Here is a 22,460-nt window from a genome sequence, read left to right as displayed (position 1 = left end):
CATAAGAGACAAACAGCTAATGCAACCAAATTTCAAAATTGCACCTTGTGTATTCTACTATTCTAACGCTCAACCTTAATTTGGCGTCTGATGTCCGTGCATCTACATCGCTTGCCGTTTTGGGGTTTTAGGCTGGGTTTCTGTATAGCACTTTGTGACATCTGCTGATGTAAAAAAGGCTTTATAAATACATTTGATTAATAATTGAATTTGAGACCACTATTGACTTCCCCCAATTTTGGGGAAATTTATCAGCAGGTCTACATCAGGGCTGCCAGCTACCCATCCTAATTTTAGGCTATGTGCTGTGTGCATACGCGTGATCACGCCTTGACATAAACAAACCCATACACCATCATACGGAGTCCATCCCCACTCCTAAAGCCATGTCTTTCCCACAGGTCTACCTGCTTCCAGTCACAGCCTGGTTCCCATTATAACTCCTACTTACAGAGAGGCTTGGTGACGTCACAAGTCCTTTCATTTCAGACAGGCAGAGTTATGAGTGGTCAGGAGAGCAGTACCTGGTTGTGGTCTGTTGCCCTCATATACCTGTACGGTTGGCCCCCCTGTCTGATTGGGTCTGATGTCTGATCTGATGGGCCAGGTCAATGCTGGGATAGCAGGTTCCTGGTCCATGATGATAGGATGGGAAAGGAACGTGGCAGAGTAATGAGGGCAGTGTCTCTCTCACACACACTTGGGAACACACTTACCCAGGCACACACACCCTTATCTCCCCCTTTACAGCCGGAGGAGGAACATGAATAGGAGGCGAGGGGAAGGCCTCTTAGGGATTTCCTACTATCTACTCAGCATGGAAACCTTCCCAATTTCATTAAATTCTGTTAAAATGCCATTTGTTAATTTGCTGCACAATGGACGATATTGTTTGCAAGCTCACATGGGGCCTGAAGCACATCAGTATTCAGGGAAAAACATGCCTTCTTGTTTTGCATTCAAATATTGGTAAGTGTGTGTGTGTGTGTGTGTGTGTGTATATTCCAGGAAGCTGGCCCTGGCCACACTTAGGGGGATGTTATTGATTAGAGTGATGCATGCTGGGGGTCCGAATGGAGCGGAACTTTGCTTTAATGCGTTTTTGTTCCCTTGGGTGCCCCTCTACCTCACGCTCCTCATGTTATCACGTGAGATTTCCCAGAATAACATATAGGCCTACAGTATGCTGTCCATTACAGGAAGAGTAGCTAGTATGATGGGTGGTCGAGTGCACCAAGGCAAAGAATAAGCTAAGAACACTTTGAGCCTATAACTATCCATATTGATATATGCTTAAAACACACAGATATCATGACAATTCAAATGAACACACAACTTTGTTCTAGGAATTCATGTGAGCAGGATAAAATAACAATTCCAGGTGTAAGTCTGGTCTGTTGACACAAAGAAATATGCCGTGCTTGTTGAAGAGCAGGTTTGGGTGTGTGTGTGTGTGTGTGTGTGTCTCTGTGTATATGTTACAGCTTATCAGCACATAAGCATTACGTTGGAGGATGTACACCATGAATATCCCGTACATACAACTTGAAACAACTCTTCACTGTCTCTGAACAACAGCTACATCACCTGCTATGATGCTGGCAACTGAGGGGACATAAGTCAGGTCCAGTATTCACAAAACATCTCAGAGTAGGAGTGCTGATCTAGGATCAGGTCTTCTCTCTGTCCAGAAATGTTATGATCTTAAAAAGAGAAAAAACTGGATCCTAGACAAACACTCCTACTCTGAGACGCTTTGAAAATACTGGCCCTGGTTATTTTTCTAGAACAGAGTCAATAGTAGACATACTAAGTCACCTCGGTTGATTCACAGTGGTTCATCCCCAACCTCCAAAACATCAAAAAAACACATCTGGCTCAAACCCAAAATGAAAGAAGCCTTATAAGGTGAAATCCAGAAGTGTGAGATCAGTAAAAACATGTGTGACACAGACACACTTAGTTCGAGGCAGTCATTTCCCCTCAGGTCACGTTAAGGAGGTTTTGTAAAGAAATTCAAGTTGATGAGTAAGAGTTTTAGATGGAGAGATTCCCAATTCAGGTGTTGGTAGTGTAGGGACAGGATAACACCATTCCATCACCACGGATACCATACTACAGGGGATACATACCAGTAGTCATACTACAGCTTAGGAAATCTATAGAACCATCATTCCATTCAAAAAGCTATCTTGTCCATCATGTGGCTACCGTTACACTACAGTCAATTCAGATGAAATGAATGTACTACAATCCCTAAGTCTTCAGGTGTGCTTCTTGGTAAGACGTCCAAAATAAGAAATTGCGTGGAATTGCCCATAATCCATGACCACTGACTAAAAGCAAAAGTACTGAATGTTCTCAAAGGAAATATCTTAGTAAATACAATAAGTATCCATCAATACAGACAGTCCATTTGTTAATGTTCCACTTCACGAGAATCAATACATGAACACACACACGCTAACACACACGCTAACACACACACACACACACACACACACGCGCAAGGAGGATAACATTTCAGAGGAGGAAAAAGCAGATTACCTTTCAATTCCTCATCCAGCTGGAGAGAAGAGAACAGGAGGGGAGCGAGTGAACTCTAGTGATCTAAAAGAGAGAGAGGTGCCTGTCTACAGTATATAAACAAAGCTGTTTGAAGCCAGGCAGGGAGACAGAGAGGGTGAGAGACAACCATCTCAGGATATCCTCCTACAGACTGAGAGTCTCTGTGGAACCCAAGCTCATCTCTCCTCCCACACACCTCTCTCTCTCGCGCGCGCTCCCTCTATCCCATTCCCACTCCGCAGGAGGCACACAAGTTTCCAGTGTCCAGCTTTCTCCCTCCTTCCATCTATCCGCCAGTCTCTTTCACCCCTCCCTGTCCCCTGCCCTGCTCCCCTCCCACTCCCCGGCCCCCTCTGCCCTGTCCAGCTCCCCTGCCCCGCCTCCCGTCCCGCTCCCTCGACACATTTACTGCTTACCATTCCTCTTCTCTGCTTTCATCTTTGCCAAGCCTCAACTCCCTCTTTAAAAAGGTCATTACATGCCCACATCTCTCCCTCGCTCCACCTCTTTTTCTCTCCCTCTCTTCCTGACAGATTCAGTAGAGAAAGAGTGAGGGAGAAAGAGAGAGAGAGCGAGCGAGCGAGCGAGCGAGCGCATGGCAGTTAACTTGTGGTACATTTAAGAAATGTCTCTTAAGGGCAAACCTAACCGATAATGAGTCTAATTAGGAATAGCACTCACATTACTACTGTAATTTATTTATAACATCATCCCTGTATTTACACTAAGTGTATACAGTGCTACTATTCTTAATACAAATCACTCTTAAAATGTGAAAAACCTGGAATACAAACAATTTCAAGTACATTAACAGTGTTATACTCTTGCTGTGCATCCCAGCGGTCCTGTTATAAGTGAATAACTTGCAAAAAGCTCTGCTCAAAACAATTTCATTTAAATATCTTTAAAAATTGTTTTGAAAAACATCAGATCATTACCGAAACTCCAAAGTAATTCAAATCAGAGAGCGAAAAAATATATATATATATATATATATATATATATATATATATATATTCCTTTCATATTTCCCCCCCCTGGAAACATGTGGAGCTGGTCTGGGCTTGATGGAGAGAAAGCAGAGAGAGGGTACGGAGGTCTGGAATCAGAGTAGAAACTCAGGGATCCTCCAATCATGACCTAATTCCTCCAAGAATGTCAACACCAGGGCCTAAGAGCCAAGGCCACAATCCAACAATAACACCTGTAAAAAGCATAACCATTTACACGTGTTTAGCCTCACTCACTGCAGCTTTAAACACGTCCAACCCACAACACTGCTCTCCTGTGCAGCCAGTGTCCTTGCCCCACTGCTGAAAAGTAAAGTATTGGAAGTGTGCCCTTTAAAACCTGCCAAAGTCACATTGGCATCTCCCTCCTTCATAAGTTAAATCAGCTTAAACCTTTTCCCCATCTCTCCTACTGATTCAATTGGCCATACACTTTTAGAACTGATGAAATCAAAAGTGTGCGCGTGCCAAATGGCTGACCGTAGCGCATCTAAAACGTCAACTCAGACTTTAAATCTTTCTAACTTTAAAGCCGTGCAAATAACATCAACACATGTTGATCTTAAATCAGTGTGGAGGTCGAAACTAAAACTCCTTTTCCTTAATTAGCCCCTGGCTAGGGGCTGGAACATCTGGCTTGCCAAAAATAAACTTGGGGGTCTGGTGCATATGGTCCAAACCTGGTCACAGCTAACATTCCATTCAATCTGCTTTGTAGGCTAAAGCTTAAACCCAACCAACAACAACTGATCCAAAGTCAGTCCGCTATCAATCACTTCCTTGACCAGTCATACTATAGGCCTGACCTCTGTCTCTTTCTTGAACAGTCCCTTCAGGGACATTAAAAAGACACTGGGACTGTCCCCTTCCTACACATCTGATCATCTGAGTGGGGCTAGACAACTCATCACCAGGAACCCCACCTGCCCTCATCAGCGGCCCCCCCCCCCCCCCCGCCCTCATAAGCAGGCCCCCCCAAATCAAATCACATTTTATTTGTCACATACACGTGTTTAGCAGATGTTATTGCGGGTGTAGCGAAATGCTTGTGCTTCTAGCTCTGACAGTGCAGTAATATCTAACAATTTCACAACATATACCCAATACACACAAATCTAAGTAAGGAATGGAATTAAGAATATATCCATATATGGACGAGCAACGACAGAGCGGCATGGACTAAGATACAGTAGAATATAGTATATACACATGAGATGAGTAATGCAAGATATGTAAACATTATTAAAGTGAGTAGTGTTCCATTTCTTAAAATGTCCAGTGATTTCAATAGACAGCAGCAGCCTCTAAAGTGCTAGTAATGGTTATTTTCAGTCTCTCGGTCCCAAATTTGATGCACCTGTACTGACCTCGCCTTCTGGATGATAGCAGGGTGAACAGGCAGTGGCTCGGGTGGTTGATGTCCTTGATGATCTTTTTGGCCTTCCTGTGACATTGGGTGCTGTAGGTGTCCTGGAGAGCGGGTAGTTTGCCCCCGGTAATGCGGTCGGCAGACCGCACCACCCTCTGGAGAGCCCTGCCGTTGCGGGCGGTGCAGTTGCTGTTCCAGGCGGTGATACAGCCCGACAGGATGCTCTCAATTGTGAATCTGTAAAAGTTTGAGGGTTTTAGGTCTCAAGACACATTTCTTCAGCCTCCTGAGGTTGAAGAGGCTCTGTTGCGCCTTCTTCACCACACTGTCTGCGTGGGTGTGTATGCCAAGGAACTTGAAGCTTTCCACCTTCTCCACTGCCGTCCCGTCGATGTGGATAGGGGGGTACACCCTCTGCTGTTTCCTGAAGTCCACGATCATCTCCTTTGTTTTGTTGACGTTGAGTGAGAGGTTATTTACCTGGCACCACACTCAGAGCCCTCACCTCCTCCCTGTAGGCTGTCTCGTCATTGTTGGTAATCAAGCCTACTACTGTTGTGTCATCTGCAAACTTGATTGAGTTGGAGGTGTGCTTGGCCACGCAGTCATGGGTGAACAGGGAGTACAGGAGGGGGCTGAGCACGCACCCTTGTGGGGCCCCAGTGTTGAAGATCAGCAAAGCGGAGGTGTTGTTTCCTACCTTCACCACCTGGGCGCGGCCCGTCAGGAAGTCCAGGACTCATCAGCAGCCTCCTCCCCGCTCACATCACCAGGCCCCCCCTGCCCTCATCAGCAGATGCATACAAGAGGCCCCTGTTACTGGTTGTTGAAGAGCAAGAGCCTTAGGGCCAATTCCCCTCCTACCGGTCACACAGCTAGTCTGGTCCAGCGCCACAGGTCAAGAGCCATTATTTAGTCTGCAAGCCCTCTCAACACCCTCAGATCTGCCTGTGGTCATTAAGGTCATTATGATCTCAAAGAAGAGAGACAAACACACACACACACAAAGAGGGGCTGTGTCAGCACATAGAGTAAAGGGCTGGTTAAAAACAGGGGCATTAACAGCAGGCTACATCAAACAACAGATCAATAGGAACGATGCTGTAATGGCTGCCTCTCACTGATTAATACACTTAATTGGGAATGTATAGGTTGCTTGAGTGGCGTGTAGGCGGATGGGGGTTTGTATGTAGAGTGAGGAGTGGGAGAGGACCCATCACATCAGTAATGATTCATGAGTTGTATGGGGATGTTTTGGTCTCTCAGGGTCATTACCTAGAGAATGTATCATGGACTCAGGCCCTGGTCAGTGGTCACATGCTGGTCATGACATAAGAAAGCGTCATCATAAGTTGACCATTGTCGCTGCCCATGACTAATGTCTATCTATGGACATTCAATGGAATATCATCTTGTGTTGTCTCCACTTCGTCCAGAACTCGTGTTTTGCCAAAATAGCTCATGTAGTGTGGCATGAAGTCACGTCCTCTTCCCACCCCCCCCCCCCAAACACTCTTTTGTTGATTAGCCTTGCGTTACGTCACTGTCAAGTCTGCTGTAGAAATAGAAAATGGCCACCAATAGTATTGTAAAATGGCCACTCATCCTTCTTAATCAAAGTACCTTTACCTGTATTTTCAAATCCGCAAGTTACATTACAAACACGGCCTGTAACCTCACAAGCTGAATTCAGTTATTTGGAAGGGAAAGTGGTGTGTTTTGTGTGTGTTATTGTTCATGAAATTAAGTTCCATTGTGAGAAACAGGCCACTCTTGATAATGTTTCAGGGGGCACTTGACTGCAGCAGCAGATACATCCTGTTGGGCCTTTTAAAGATAGCAGGAGCCTGGTATGTTATCATTACCAAAATGGCCAAAGACATACGCTTATAGAAAACATATCTATCTAGACTAGAGATGTATTATTATATGAATGTTATTGGACTGTAAAGTCATGACAAAACAAAAACAATAAAATGGCTAATGAAAATAAAGGGAAGACTTTGAAACCACTGAAACTTGCCCTAATCACATAAGAAACAACCAAATGAACCATAGATTTAGGTCAACATTAGAAAAAAAACATTTCCCCAATGTACAGCGCATTTGAAAAATATTAAAACCCCTTCCTTTTTTCAACATTTTGTAATGTTACAGCCTTATTCTAAAATTGATTAAATACAAAAATGTTCCTCAATCTACACACAATACCCCATAATGACAAAGCGAAAACAGGTAATTTTTTTTGCCAACTTTATTAAAAATAAAAAAACATAAATACCTTATTTACATAAGTATTCAGACCCTTTACTATGAGACTCGAAATTGAGCTCAGGTGCATCGTGTTTCAATGGATCATCCTTGAGATGTTTCTACAACTTGATTGGAGTCCACCTGTGGTAAATTCAATTGATTGGACATGATGATTTGGAAAGGCATACACCTGTCTATATAAAAAAGGTCCCAAAGTTGCCAGTGCATGTAAGAGCAAAAACCAAGCCATGAGGTCAAAGGAATTGTCCGTAGAGCTCCTAGACAGGATTGTGTCGAGGCACAGATCTGGGGAAGGGTACCAAAACATTTCTGCAGCATTGAAAGTCCCTAAGAACACAGTGGCCTCCATTGTTCTTAAATGGAAGATGTTTGGAATCACCAAGAGTCTTCCTAGAGCTGGCTGCCCGGCCAAACTGAGCAATCGGGGGAGAAGGGCCTTGGTCAGGGAGGTGACCATGAGAAACAAGATTATCTGATTTGATGAAACCAAGATTGAACTCTTTGGCCTGAATGTCAAGAGTCACATCTGGAGGAAACCTGGCACCATCCCTACGGTGAAGCATGGTGGTGGCAGCATCATGCTGCAGGGATGTTTTCAGCGGCAGGGACTGGGAGACTAGTCCGGATTGAGGGAAAGATGAACGGAACAAAGTACAGAGAGATCCTTGATGAAAACCTGCTCCAGAGCGCTCAGGACCTCAGACTGGGGCGAAGGTTCACCTTCCAACTGGACAAACGACCCTTAGCACACAGCCAAGACAATGCAGGAGTGGCGTCGGGACAAGTCTCTGAATGTCCTTGAATGTCCAAATACAGGTGTGCCAAGCCTGTAGCGTCATATCCAAAAAGACTTGAGGCTGTAATCGCTGCCAAAAGGGGCTTCAACAAAGTACTGAGTAAAGGGTGTGAATAATTACACTACCGGTCAAAAGTTTTAGAACACCTACTCATTCAAGGGTTTCTTTATTTTTACTAATTGTCTACGTTGTAAAACAGTAGAAGACATCAAAACTATGAAATAACACATATGGAATCATGTAGTAACCAAGAATTTGAGATTCTTCAAATAGCCACCCTTTGCCTTGATGACAGCTATGCACACTCTTGGCATTCTCTCAACCAGCTTCACCTGGAATGCTTTTCCAACAGTCTTGAAGGAGTTCCCACATATGCTGAGCACTTGTTGGCTGCTTTTCCTTCACTCTGCAGTCCGACTCATCCCAAACCATCTCAATTTGGTTGAGGTCGGGGGATTGTGGAGGCCAGGTCATCTGATGCAGTACTCCATCACTCTCCTTCTTGGTAAAATATCCCTTACACAGCCTGGAGGTGTGTCGGGTCATTGTCCTGTTGAAAAACAAACGATAGTCCCACTAAGCGCAAACCAGATGGGATGGCGTATCGCTGCAGAATGCAGTGGTAGCCATGCTGGTTAAGTGTGCCTTGAAGTATGAATAAATTATAGACCGTGTAACCAGCAAAGCCCACCCACACCATAACACCTCCTCCTCCATGCTTTACGGTGGGAACTACACATGCAGAGAGCATCTATTCACCCACACCTTGTCTCACAAAGACACGGTGGTTGGAACCAAAAATCTCCAATTTGGACTCCAGACCAAAAGGACACATTTCCACCGGTCTAACGTCCATTGCTCGTGTTTCTTGGCCCAAGCAAGTCTCTTCTTCTTATTGGTGTCCTTTAGTAGTGGTGTGAAGGCCTGATTCACACAGTCCCCTCTTAACAGTTGATGTTGAGATGTGTCTGTTACTTGAACTCTGAAGCATTTATTTGGGCTGCAATTTGAGGCTGGTAATTAATGAACTTATCCTCTGCAGCAGAGGTAACTCTGGGTCTTCCATTCCTGTGGCGGTCCTCATGAGAGCCAGTTTCATCATAGCACTTGATGGTTTTTGCGACTGAACTTGAAGAAACTTTCTAAGTTCTTGAAATTTTCCGTATTGACTGACCATGTCTTAAAGTAATGATGGACTGTCATTTCTCTTTGCTTATTTGAGCTGTTCTTGCCATAATATGGACTTGGTCTTTTACCAAATAGGGATATCTTCTGTATACCCCCCCTACCTTGGCTCAAACGCATTAAGGAAATAAATTCCACATACTAACTTTTAAGAAGGCACACCTGTTAATTGAAATGCATCTCAGGTGACTACCTCATGAAGCTGGTTGAGAGAATGCCAAGAGTATGCAAAGCGGTCATCAAGGCAAAGGGTGGCTATTTGAAGAATCTCAAATATTGTAATTTTAACACTTTGCTTACTACATGATTCCATATGTGTTATTTCATAGTTTTGATGTCTTCACTATTATTCTACAATGTAGAAAATAGTAAAAATAAAGAAGAAAAAAAAAACTCTTGAATGAGTAGGTGGTCTAAAACTTTTGACCGGTAGTGTATGTAAATGTCATATTTCAGTTTATTTTTAATACATTTGCAAACATTTCTTAAAACTTGTTTTTGCTTTGTCATTATGTGTATAGATTGATGAGGGAAAAAAACTATTTAAATCAATTTCAGTATAAGACTAACGTAACAAAATGTGGAAAAAGTAAAGGGGTCTGAATACTTTCCGAATGCACTGTAAAATGTGACAATGTTAAAAGGAAAGGTTCACCAATTTTTAATTTTATATTGTTTTTGTGCATCTCTAAGTAATGTTCTATCGATTCCCTGGGTAATTTAATGTGCATCTGAGTTATTGGCGTTCAAGCAGGCAGAAATCCGTCTGGTATGACGTAGCACCACTACACTGGAAGTTAATAGGAATACGACTTTTAGATCCCAAAAACATCATTATATACATGTCAGATTTCAGAGGGCAGAAAAGGTGTGTGGAGGCAGGAAGAGGGAGAGAGGTGGAGGGAGAGATGGCCGATGTCATAACTCGGGAGGATGTCTTCTCTCGAATGAGCTATTGAGTTAAGAGGGTCTAGCACATTTGTCCTATTTGTCTGCCTCTTTAGTTCAGGATGCATTGCATGGTGTCGTTGCCAGAGATCCACTACATGACCAAAACTATGTGGACACCTGCTCGTCGAACATCTCATTCCAAAATCATGGGCATTAATATGGAGTTGGTCCCCCCTTTGCTGCTTTAACAGCCTCCACACTTCTGGGAAGGCTTTCCACTAGATGTTGGAACATTGCTGCAGGGACTTGCTTTCATTCAGCCACAAGAGCATTAGTGAGGTCGGGCACTGATGTTGGGCGATTAGACCTGGATTGCAGTCGGCGTTCCAATTCATTCCAAAGGTGTTCGATGGGGTTGAGGTCAGGGCTCTGTGCAGGCCAGTCAAGTTCTTCCACATCGATCTCTACAAACCATTTCTGTATGGACCTCGCTTTGTGCACGGGGGCATTGTCATGCTGAAACAGGAAAGGGCCTTCCCCAGACTGTTGCCACAAAGTTGGAAGCACAGAATAGTCTAGGATGTCATTGTATGCTGTAGCGTTAAGATTTCCCTTCACTGGAACTAAGGGGCTTAGCCCGAACCATGTAAAACAGCCCCAGACCATTATTCTTCCTCCACCAAACTTTACAGTTGGCACTACGCACTGAGGCAGGTAGCATTCTCCTGGCATCTGCCAAACCCAGATTTGTCCGTCGGACTGCCAGATGGTGAAGCGTGATTCATCACTCCAGAGTCCAATGGTGGCGAGCTTTACACCACTCCAGCCGACGCTTGGCATTGTGATCTTATTCTTGTGTGCGGCTGCTCTGCCATGGAAACCCATTTCATGAAGCGCCTGACGAACAGTTATTGTGCTGATATTGCTTCCAGAGGCAGTTTAAAACTCGGTAGTGAGTGTTGCAACCGAGGACAGAAGATTTTTATGCGCTGTGCGCATCAGCACTCGGTGGTCCCGTTCTGTGAGCTTGTGTAGTCTGCCACTTCGCGGCTGAGCCGTTGTTGCTCCTAGATTTTTCCACTTCACAATAACCGCACTTGCAGTTGACCGGGGCAGCTCTAGCAGGGCAGAAATTTGACGAATTGACTTGAAGAGGTGGCATCCTATGACTGTGCCACGTTGAGTCACTGAGCTCTTCAATAAGGCCATTCTACTGACAATGTTAACTATGGAGATTGCATGGCTGTGTGCTTGATTTTATATACAGTACCTGTCAGCAAATGGTGTGGCTAAATTAGCCAAATCCACTAATTTGAAGGGGTGTCCTCCCACTTTTGGCCATGTAATGTATTATAGAAAGGAGATAGGAATCCAAAGAATGAAGGAATGTATACCCCACCAGACTGTCGACCAATCATGTGGTTGCTAAACGTCATGCAATCCTTTCTCAAAGTCAGTGTATATGTTGAGAAAGGTTCCCATTGATGTAGCATGGGCAACGTTTCCCCTTCTCCTCAAAAGTATATCTGCCGTTGCGCTTTTTAGACTCCACTCTGAGGCACATCGATCTGCAGGTTGAACATGGTGAGATTGTAGACTCCTTAATTGCAGTTTGTTTAGGTGATTTTACAGCTAACTAGCTACTTTACATGCTGATATTGTCTTTGGTATTATTGTGTGTAGCTACGTTTGCTAGCTAGCTAGCCAGCCAGCCAGCCCAGATAGAGCAAGAGTAGCCTAATGTGCTTTTGGTGCCTGTGGATAAGCGGCATTGTGGATTTTGCAGTCGACTTGAGCTGCAACAGATTTCCACAACAATTTTCCATGTTGCTACCAACCTTATTATAAAACGCCAAAATGAAACCTTTGTTCACAAAAAATATTGTTCTCACATATTAGTGTTATTTAAACACTGTAAATGAAAAGGAATGAGTGGTTTTGGGTGGAATTTTCCTTTAATGGGTTGAGAAGTAAAAATTCACATCCCAGTTTCAAGTTTGGCACAGGAGCTCTTTAAACCTAACCAAGTGCATTCAGTAGAACTAAATACACTTTAAAAAGAGTTCACATAATATAGAAATGAATCTAACATCTGGCCAGCAGGCTCTAATAGAACAGGTGAAATGAACCCTGGAATGACATGTGGGGTATTTTAGGGTGACAACATTCCTAGTTTTAAGAGAGTTTTGCTAGGGCACAGGTGACCATCTGTAGTCCAAACCGATTCAGAACATCAAGTGATGCTTGAGAGGCCCTATTGTAGTCTCTGTTACGTAAACACACATCCATAAGCCTTTTAACCATGAGAGTTGCCTACCGTTTTAGTCAGGCGAGCAAGTCCAACCCCATCTCAGTGTGGACTATGCAACATAATGCTAACAAAATCAAAGTAACTGACTACAGTGTGTGTGTGTGTGTGTGTGTGTGTGAGAGTCTGCTGTCATCAACTCCATACTGATAATTTCCCTTTCCAAGTCTCCCCGCTGCCTCCTGCCGTGCTATGCAAAGCAGTTCCCGTAGGAAGAGGCAGTGAAACGAGGGCGAAACTGACACACACATTTCAGCCGTGTCCTTGTTCTGCTTTAGAGAGATAAATCGTATCACATTTGATATGATCCACAGAATTCTTCTGGTTGAAAGACCGTCTTTACATCGTTATAGTTGTCAGGTGCAATGTTATGACTTCAGGGGCTGTTTACAGCCAAAAGGTCAGAGCTACAGTAACAACTCTCCATGAATTTGTTTTTATCTAGGTACAAAGTAGCCTTTAGTCTCACAAATCCCGGTCTTCTTATTCTCCTTGTTTAAATAAAAGACATTCCAGTAATCCTGTCACATCAGTCGGTTAAAGACTCAAATTCAAGTAAAATCAAAACGACTTTCCTAACCACAAAGTTCTGAATGCAGACATGGGAGGAAGGATTGCGTAAATCGATGATTCACTTGCAGCATAGAATGGTAAAACAAACAATTGTAAAACAAGAAATCCTCCATAGCAAATAAACAATTCGTCACCTGATAAATCAACCGCTCACCCTCAACGGTTTACAATAGAGTCGCAGTGTCCAACCTCTTCCACTTTATCAGGACAGAACAGCTTTTATAATACTCTGTGTGTGTAGGTGTAAGTGTTGCTTCAGTCCCTCTCCTTGCCCAAACCTGGGCTCGAACCAGGGATCAACTGCCACCTCCCACTTAGCATCATTATCTATCGCTCCACAAAAAGGTGCGGTCCTTGCAGAGCAAGGCAAACAACTACTTCAAGGTCTCAGAGAGAGTTATGTCCCCCGATTCAAAACGCTACTAGCGCGCACCACTAACTAGTTAGCCATTTCACACCGGTTCCATAGGCTACAGGTGTACAGTACGAAGGGACAAGAGCGTGTTTACCTGTGTATGGAGGCAGCCCCTCTCTCCATGTTCAAAGTCCCTCAGCTATAGAAATACAACAAGAGTAAGTCTTTCTCCAGTCCAGTCAAAATCCACTCAGGTATAGAATTACAGCCATTATAGAGTAAATCAGCTCCTCTCTCCAGTTCCAAGACCCTCAGGTATGGAGAGCAACAATAAAGTAGATCAGCTGTTCTGGATAGCTCAGTCCTATAGCTCCGGAAGCTGATTAATGCCTAAACCTCAGTCAGCACGTACAGCTGTACCATGCATCTCTCACTCAGTCCTACCTGAGAGTGGAGTAGTGGAATGTGGACAGGCAGCATTGCCAAAATGACAGACCAGGAAGTCACCATCTCATTTCAGTCATTACATTTTGATGAAGTCATAGTCCTATTTATTGCATTTTAAAATCACTGAGTCGTTCTATATTAATTCAATATCTTTCTGACTGCACCCCTTTTGATTTGAACGTAACCTTCCATACATGTTTGCCCATAGTAGAAGTGGTCAGAAAGTGACTTTTTGGACCTGAACACTAAAACATTCAGGAGATAAAAGGTGCTCAAAGTTGACCCATTTTGCATACCCCACCATACCATGAGACATCCATGTCTTCATCACTGGAAAATATAAAACGTTTGAGACTGATATCATTTGAAAGGGTTGCCAAACTATTTGATCATTTATTGAAATATGTTATTCTGTATTTTGTATTTTTAAAAAGTAATATTTTTATTTTTTTATGTAGATGATCAAAAAACGCGTAAACACAGATTGGTCTCATTTTCGCATATGTTGTAGGTTAGACCATCATTTACATAATGAGTTGTGTGTTTGTGCCCGCCACAACACACAAACAACTTTGAGCACCTCTATCTCCTGAATGTTTTGGCATTCAGGTCCAAAAAGGCACTTTCTGACCACTTCTACCATGGGCAAACATGCATGGAAGGTGTCGTTCAAATCAAAAGGGGTGCAGTCAGAAAATTATTGAATTAATATGGAACGACCCCACTGCACATTCAGGTATTTTATTTCATAGGTTTTATGGCAGCCATTTCCTTCCCAACGTCTTCACCGTAGGTAGAATGTGGTTTAAATACTGCTACGTCAACACTGAGTGAGTCAGTGTGGGAAGTACTTGAGTAGAGTGCTTCGTTTCGGTCATCATCATAAGTGGTAAAGTTCAAATTTACCACAGTTTCAGTGACCACACACACACACTTAAAATTCAGTTCGCCTAACCTGCTGAAAGGACAAAACAATAGGAACACCTACCTTTTCCATGACAGACAGACCAGGTGAAAGCTATGATCCTTTATTGATGTCACTTGTTAAATCCACTTCAAATCAACGTAGATGAAGGGGAGGAGCCGCGTTACAGAAGGATTTTTAGGCCTTAAGACAAGCGTAACCTCATTATTGTTTCTGATAATCCCTCTGTGCTCATGATGAACTATAGACCACTATGCATTTCCAATTTATTTAAAAAACACAGGTACATGTCAAAGGTGATAAAGAATGTGCCGATAGAAACAGCAAATTCTTTAAACTCTCAAATGGGTTTTGCTTTTAGTCAGGCAGAAGAACAGCTTCCTCAGGCTGGTTACTGTGTGGTTCCTCCTACGTTGCCTGAATGCAAAACCTGCTGTAAAAAACGCTACAGTGAAATGGGAAGTGATTTATAGGACATAAATAAATTGGTGCCAGAATGGCATCCCAATCAAAGGTGAAGTAACTGAATGTGGATACGGTCATGTCCATGTAAAAGGACCTATGAGGACCAAGAGAGATCTTTTTCAAATTCAAGGTGTCATGTCATAGCGGACACCCCATTCTTTCTGCAGACATCTTTGAAACTTAATTCGGGGCAGATATTTAACAGAGTTTTTGGAAAACATGGTCGCATAAAAAAAAGAAAAGAGGGAGCTTTTACTGTAATTCTGTTACCAAAATTTGCATCTGCACAGTTCTTCAAGTAAATGTGTTTTCGTGAAATGTTCTGTGTAAATAGTTTAAAGTAATCCTTGTGCATAGAGTTTGTTAAAGTTTGACATCAATGGGGTTTTTTTGGCACACATTTTAAAGTGACAAATCGGAGTCTCCATTACTGTGGAATTGCCCATAACCAAACATGTAAAAACCAGCAATCCTAAATATAACTAGTCATCCATTCCAAACACAGTCCTTCAAAACCACCAAAACAGTCACCCATAAACAGCCACCCAATATGGATGTCTATAGATTTCAGTAGTGTTTGTTCCAAAACAGCTCCGTTAGCCTAACTGCACACTCTGCAGCAATACCATACCAACATACCAATACCACAGAGGTGGTTGAAAGACAGCGAAGAGCCGGTCTTTCACCAGCTACAATAGGCACACTCATGGGGAGACCCCAGAGTATCAAGGGTTACCATTGTGTGTCTGACAACTCAATGGAGGGTAAGCTTTGAAAATAATCCTGCCGGTGACCCAAATGCCCCAACCCACGTGCCGGTACTGAAACAAACGTCAGCCCCCCCCCAGCACGCACGCATCTGATGATTGTGCATGCACACACACTGCTCTAGCCTTTAGCCTGTGGGAATGATGTCACCTGGGAGTGAGAGACACACGATCCCAGTGTCCAGCACCGCTCTCAGAGTGGTGCAGGCTTTTGGACCCCCTCTGTGTCTATCGGATTTCTCTCAGTTCAAATTATTTTGTGCCACTTTTGTGTTTTTAATCATCAGTCGTGGTGGTGTGACCAGCTGTGCCCTCTACAATCAAGAGTCTTTGACTCAACATTTTCTGTGCTGCTTCCAATGGTGCTAGATTGGGAGATGAATTTGAGAATATGGGTCAAATGATTAATGAAGTGGGCTAATTAATAAGACCATTAAGAATGAAAGCTGAGCTCTCCTTAAAATTAGTTAGCCCACTCCCAAAAGTACAAGCTTTAGTGGCCTGGATAAAATATAACTATAACCGTTTAAAACAGCTGAAGCAGCAAGTGTGTCCTTCAAAATGTCAATAATTGTCCTGATGTTGTCACCAGTTAATCTGGCAAACCTGATGCCAGAGAGAATTCTGTTCTTAGACTTTCAATCCCTCCTTAAATGTATTGCTCAAATCTTCAGATGATTAGTCATTTCAGTGTTTTCCCTAGGATTCTTTTCAGCAACGGTGGCAAAGTTAGCGTGTTTTACATTTGGCTGATTTAAAGCTAATTCTACACATTTTGCTATGGTTTATGCCGTGCTCTTATGCTATCTGAGTGACTCAAACATAACAAAATCAATGGGGGCCCCATGACATTACATTTAAGATTCTCCCTGATAGTCTAGTTTTTATTTTGGGGCTTGTTAGTTCTCAAACATTATCTTATTTAAAAAAATATATAGGGGGAAAATCCGCAGTTGAAACAACAAAACCATCCAAATTCATAGACAGATAAGGATGCAAGGACTAACCATCCATGATATCACAATTTCAGGCTATACAGTATTTGTTTACATTTACTTTGTTTACAAACATTGGAATATTTGGGGTTCTTATGGGGGTACAGAAGTTAATTGGGAAAGTATTCAGACCCCTTGACTTTTCCCACATTGTTACGTTACAGCTTTATTCTATGGATTCAATTGTTTTTTCCCCCCTCAATCTACACACAATACCCCCATAATGACAGAGCAAACAGGTTTTTAGAAATGTTTGCAAATATAATTACTAAAAACTGAAATATCAAATTTACATAAGTATTCAGACCCTTTACTCAGTACTTTGTAAAAGCACCTTTGGTAGCGATTACAACCTTGAGTCTTCTTGGGTGTGACGCTACAAGCTTGGCACACCTGTATTTGGGGAGTTTCTCCCATTCTTCTCTGCAGACCCTCTCAAGCTCTCAGGTTGGATGGGGAGCGTCACTGCACAGTTATTTTCCGGTCTCTCCAGAGTTGTTTGATCGGGTTCAAGTCTGGGCTCTGGCTGGGCCACTCAAGGACATTCAGAGACTTGTCCCGAAGCCACTCCTGCGTTGTCTTGGCTGTGTGCTTAGGGTCGTGGTCCTGTTGGAAGGTGAACCGTCGCCACAGTCTGAGGTCCTGAGTGCTCTGGAGCAGTTTTTCCATCAAGGATCTCTGTACTTTACTCCGTTCATCTTTCCCTAGATCCTGACTAGTCTCCCAGTCCCTGCCGCTGAAAAACAATCTTGGTTTCATCAGACCAGAGAATCTCCTTTAGATGCCTTTTGGCAAACTCCAAGCGGGCTGTCATGTGACTTTTACTGAGGAGTGGCTTCCGTCTGGTCACTCTACCATAAAGGCCTGATTTGTGGAGTGCTGCAGAGATGGTTGTCCTTCTGGAAGGTTCTTCCATCTCCACAGAGGAACTCTAGAGCTCTGTCAGAGTGACCATCGGGTTCTTGGTCACCTCCCTGACCAAGGCCCTTCTCCCCCGATTGCTCAGTTTGGCCGGCGGCCAACTCTAGGAAGAGTCTTGGTGGTTCCAAACTTCTTCCATTTAAGAATGATGGAGGACACTGTGTCCTTGGGGACCTTCAATGCGGCAGACATTTTTTGGTACCCTTCCCCAGATCTGTGCCTCGACACAATCCTGTCTCAGAGCTCTACGGACAATTCCTTCAACCTCATGGCTTGGTCAACTGTGGGACCTTATATAGACAGGTGTGCCTTTCCAAATCATGTCCAATCAATTGAATTTACCACAGGTGGACTCCAATCAAGTTGTAGAAACATCTCAAGGATGATCAATGGAAACAGGATGCACCTGAGGTCAATTTCGAGTATCATAGCAAAGGGTCTGAATACTTATGTAAATAAGGTATTTTTTTAAATATATATAGTTTTTAATATATTTCCTAACATTAGTGAAAACCTGTTTTCGCTTTGTCATTATGGGGTATTGTGTGTAGATTGATGAGGAAAATGTTTTATTAATCAATTTTAGAATAAGGCTGTAACGTAACAAAACGTGGAAAAAGTCAAGGGGTCTGAATACTTTCCGAATGCACTGTTTACGTTCAAAAATTGATGTAGCAACTGCATAATGCCCCTTTAAAAAAAGGAGGAAAGGAGTAGTTTTAATCATGTCAGTCTGATCAGTGAAAGTACATCCTAAGGGCTATTACTATAAGTGATGTTGCCTACTGTCTGTTCTGATACCCTTGTATAAACAGCAGAGGGAGAGAACCACCATGTTCCTCATGCTTATCTAACCTTGTACTGGTAGTCAAAGCATCGTTCCATGTGAAAACAGGTGGCCCGTTTTGTCTTATCAACACATTACTGCAATCAGATTATCATATGTTCACCAAAAATATTCGGACAATTTTCACCGTAACACCCACAGAAACATAGATCATCTTTCACGCAAAAAAAACCAAAAACATTTCAACGTAAATTAATTCAAGAGAAAGACTGAGAAGACGCATATCCCAAGGGTCAACTCCAACTATGTCTCCGTCTTGGGAGAATGGAAATATTTTCTGACTTTAATGGCTGGGGTGCGCCAACCTTTTGGCATGCCACACAAGAAGAGGCTGGCTCCCCTGTCAGTGCCTGACCCTGGGTAGCTCGGGCTGACATCACCCGTCAATGACACGCACACACACACACACACACACACGGGACAAGTAGCCAAACAAAACGGAGCATCTGGGCAAACTGGCCACAACTGGGCATGCTTGTGAGGACAGATGTTCTTAGGTTGTTAGGGCAACACAGTGGAACATAGTGTCAGCACAGAACATAGACAGTATTGTATCTACTACAGTACAAGCCAACAGCTATCTATCTCACAGATCCTTGGAAAGAGAGTGAATTCTAAAGAAAGTGTTCAAATAACAAAACATCTAGTCAATGACGTGTGCGAGTTCATTTTTCTTACTCAAGGACAGATTTAGATTAATTTTTTTATGACTTAAGTATAAGGATATTTAACCTATATTATTTTAACCAAATATTTCTATAGGGTTAATGTAGTACATACATTTCCCTTAATGTATTGAATTAATGGTTAGAATGGAGGAGAGAGAGGCCGTGAATGTTGTCTGAAGTCTAAATTTACAGCACAGTGGTTACTTCCCAAGAACCATAACAAATAGACGACTCCATCAATAAACATTCCAGTCCAATGCCAGATGAGTGTAGTCTTGCCAAAGAAGTCAAATACAGCCAACCTTAAGATACACACAGCTAGGTGAAGTGACCTTGCAGTCCAATCAGTCCACAGTCATATTCATTAGTCACAAAACAGAAGAAAACAAGGACTACCTGAATGTTTGTTTTCTGTTGCAAAACGTTTTGCTACGGTGTGCCCTAATGAATATGACCCCGCAATCCTAGATGATTGGCTTGTTAAATCTGCCACCAGAGACATGGTGAAACATGAACAATTTATATTTATAATTACACATAATTAAGGTTGTTATGTTCAATGGCCGTACCCAGACATAATCGTCTTTAAATGTCCCCTTGTGCTCTGTGCAGTGCCTGCCAAGTGACTGTCTGCAAATGTAGTGTTTTGTTGGACTCACCTGAAAGTCAACCCAGACAGAGTGCGCTATACTTCCCCATCTCAACAATAGGCAAGTTCATTTTGCATGGCCGGGTGGGCAGAATTTATACATTTTAGACCCTTCCATTGGTCCTTAAGTGAAAATCTCCACCCACCTGGGGCACTGGGCCATGCAAAACCAACTCGCCCATTAGGCCATTAACAATTGGTCATTAACCAATCACGTTCAGCAAATCACCTGCAGAGGGAGTTTCCTTTGAATCCATTTTCCCCATTCACTGTGATTGTGGTGGTCATAAAATGGATCATAACATCAAAAGTAGCAGAGCACCCACTCTGGAAATGTAATGTACTTGAAGAGTATATTGTTAAAAACAATGTCTAAAAATGAACAAAATTAAACAATATTCATGTTAATATTTATGTTGAATAAATTAATGTAAATGTTTTATTTCAGAATCTTGACATACTCCATCTTTTAGCACTGACACGAAGATGTCTTTATCATGTACAGTTCATGGATCATAGGGTCTTACAGGAGGTATGTAGGTCTATAGGTCTTAAAATGGCCACTTTCATCATGATTTTCTTAAGAATGGTTTGTGATTCAAATGTAAAAACATATCAAACATGCTTCCTTCCAATTTAGTTTCTATGAGAGAATTGCCAGAACAATCAGGCCTTCCTGATGTAGAATCACCCCAAATCCTGACCTAGTGACCCATCAGCAGTGGTGGGAAAAGTAGTCAAATGTCATACTTGAGTAAAAGTAAAGATACCTTAATAGAAAATGACTAAAGTGAAAGTCACCCAGTAAAATACAACTCGAGTAAAAGTCTAAAAGTATTTGGTTTTAAATATACTTAAGTATCAAAAGTAAATGGAATTACTCAAATGTACTTAAATATCAAAAGTATGAATAATTTCAAATTCCTTATATTATGCAAACCAGACGGCATAATTTGTATATATTTTTTATTTACGGGCAGCCAGGGGCACACTCCAACACTCAGACATTCATTTACAAACGAAGCATGTATTTAGGTAGTCCGTCAGATCAGAGGCAGTAGGGATGACCAGGGATGTTCTCTTGATAAGTGCGTGAATTTGATCATTTTCCTGTCAGAATGTAACAAATACTTTTGGGTGTCAGTAAAAAGTACATTATTTTCTTTAGGAATGTAGTGAAGTAAAAGTAAAAGTTGCCAAAAATATAAATAGAAGTACAGATATCACAAAAAAACTACTTAAGTAGTACTTTAAAGTATTTTTACACCACTGCCCATCAGAACCTATAATGTAAAACTGACGTCAGATCAGTGCCAGCAAGCAACATCATCCTGCAAATGTGCAGTTAATGCATCCAATAGGCTAAGAATGTATTTTTATTGGCACTTGTTTGTTTGATAGGCTACACTTGAAAAACACTTCAAGTCTTAAGGGGGTCAGAACTGTCACATACCATATGTGGTGCTATGCAGAAACCAACAAGACACTTCAGAAGAAACCAATGCAGAAACCAACGCAACAATATTATAAACATCTTCAAAGCTTTTTGTATAGAGCTAGGCGACTCATCACCGCAAGTAGCGACGCAGTAAACTTCTGACAGCAGAGACTATAATTTAAAGTCCCAATTTCCCACACTCTCGTTCTCAAAGCGCTTTACCCAGTCCTATTTGTTTGAAAGCTATATCAAGCATATGGATACACAATTAATAACACACTAGTTAAACAGCTAACATACATTCTGTTAATTTATCCTGCAATTTTTCCATCAAGAAAGTGCCAGTTACCTGCAAGGAGAGTGTCTTGGAGGCTCATAGCCCTCATCCACCAAATGTATCGTGGACGGTGTGTATGAATGGTATGCTGTTAAAATTACACTGCAAGAGTCTTTTATTTCCATCGCCTGACCGCCAAAATATCATACCAAAGTAAGCGCCTGGCTACTGTTAACCAGCGGTGTTAAGTGTAGCCTACTTTGCATTGGCACACGCTGCGCTACTCCTGACAGAAATTGAATGAAGCAATCGACCAATGCTACTCTCGCGCCTGCTCGCGGTGAAACCCGACACCACTGGCTCGAGGATAGAGCCAGTGGAAGTTGGGTTTATTTGCATAAAACGTCTCACTTCCATATCAGTGGAGGCTGCTGAGGGGAGGACGGCTCATAATAATTCCTGGAACTGAGTGAATTGAATGGCATCAAACACATAGAAACCATGTGTTTGATACCATTCCACTAATTCTGCTCCAGCCATTACCACAAGCCGTCCTCCCCAACTAAGGTGCCACCAGCCTCCTGTGTTCCATATGTAAATGAAATAGGCATATGGACAAATGTCAACATTATTGCACTTGTTTATTTTAGCTCATGCCTTTTGTGTATTGTTCTAAACTTTCCAAATAGCTGAATAAAATCATTTGAAAGGTCAGTGGTGATTTTGTATGC

The 22,460-nt window shown here is 42.5% G+C and overlaps 1 protein-coding gene across 3 annotated transcripts in view; it reads right to left on the bottom strand.

Moving 5' to 3' along the window:
- LOC311108933 (rho GTPase-activating protein 18-like) overlaps window positions 1-21,936 on the bottom strand; it is a 39,622-nt gene extending 17,686 nt beyond the window's left edge. The window contains exon 1 of one of the 3 annotated variants that reach the window (XM_084151708.1): window positions 21,802-21,936. In XM_084151708.1, the coding sequence (XP_084007834.1) occupies window positions 21,802-21,914 (113 nt within the window). In that variant the 5' untranslated portion in view covers window positions 21,915-21,936. Of the gene's footprint in view, window positions 1-13,109; window positions 13,238-13,484; window positions 13,783-21,801 lie in introns of those variants that run through there. The other 2 variants (XM_084151709.1, XM_084151710.1) reach the window with 2 other exon arrangements.
- Window positions 21,937-22,460: the final 524 nt, after the last annotated feature.

Source organism: Coregonus lavaretus (genome assembly GCF_964263955.1).
Source record: "Coregonus lavaretus genome assembly, chromosome: 34".
Classification (NCBI taxonomy): domain Eukaryota; kingdom Metazoa; phylum Chordata; class Actinopteri; order Salmoniformes; family Salmonidae; genus Coregonus; species Coregonus lavaretus.
This window is presented reverse-complemented; position numbering and strand designations above follow the sequence as displayed.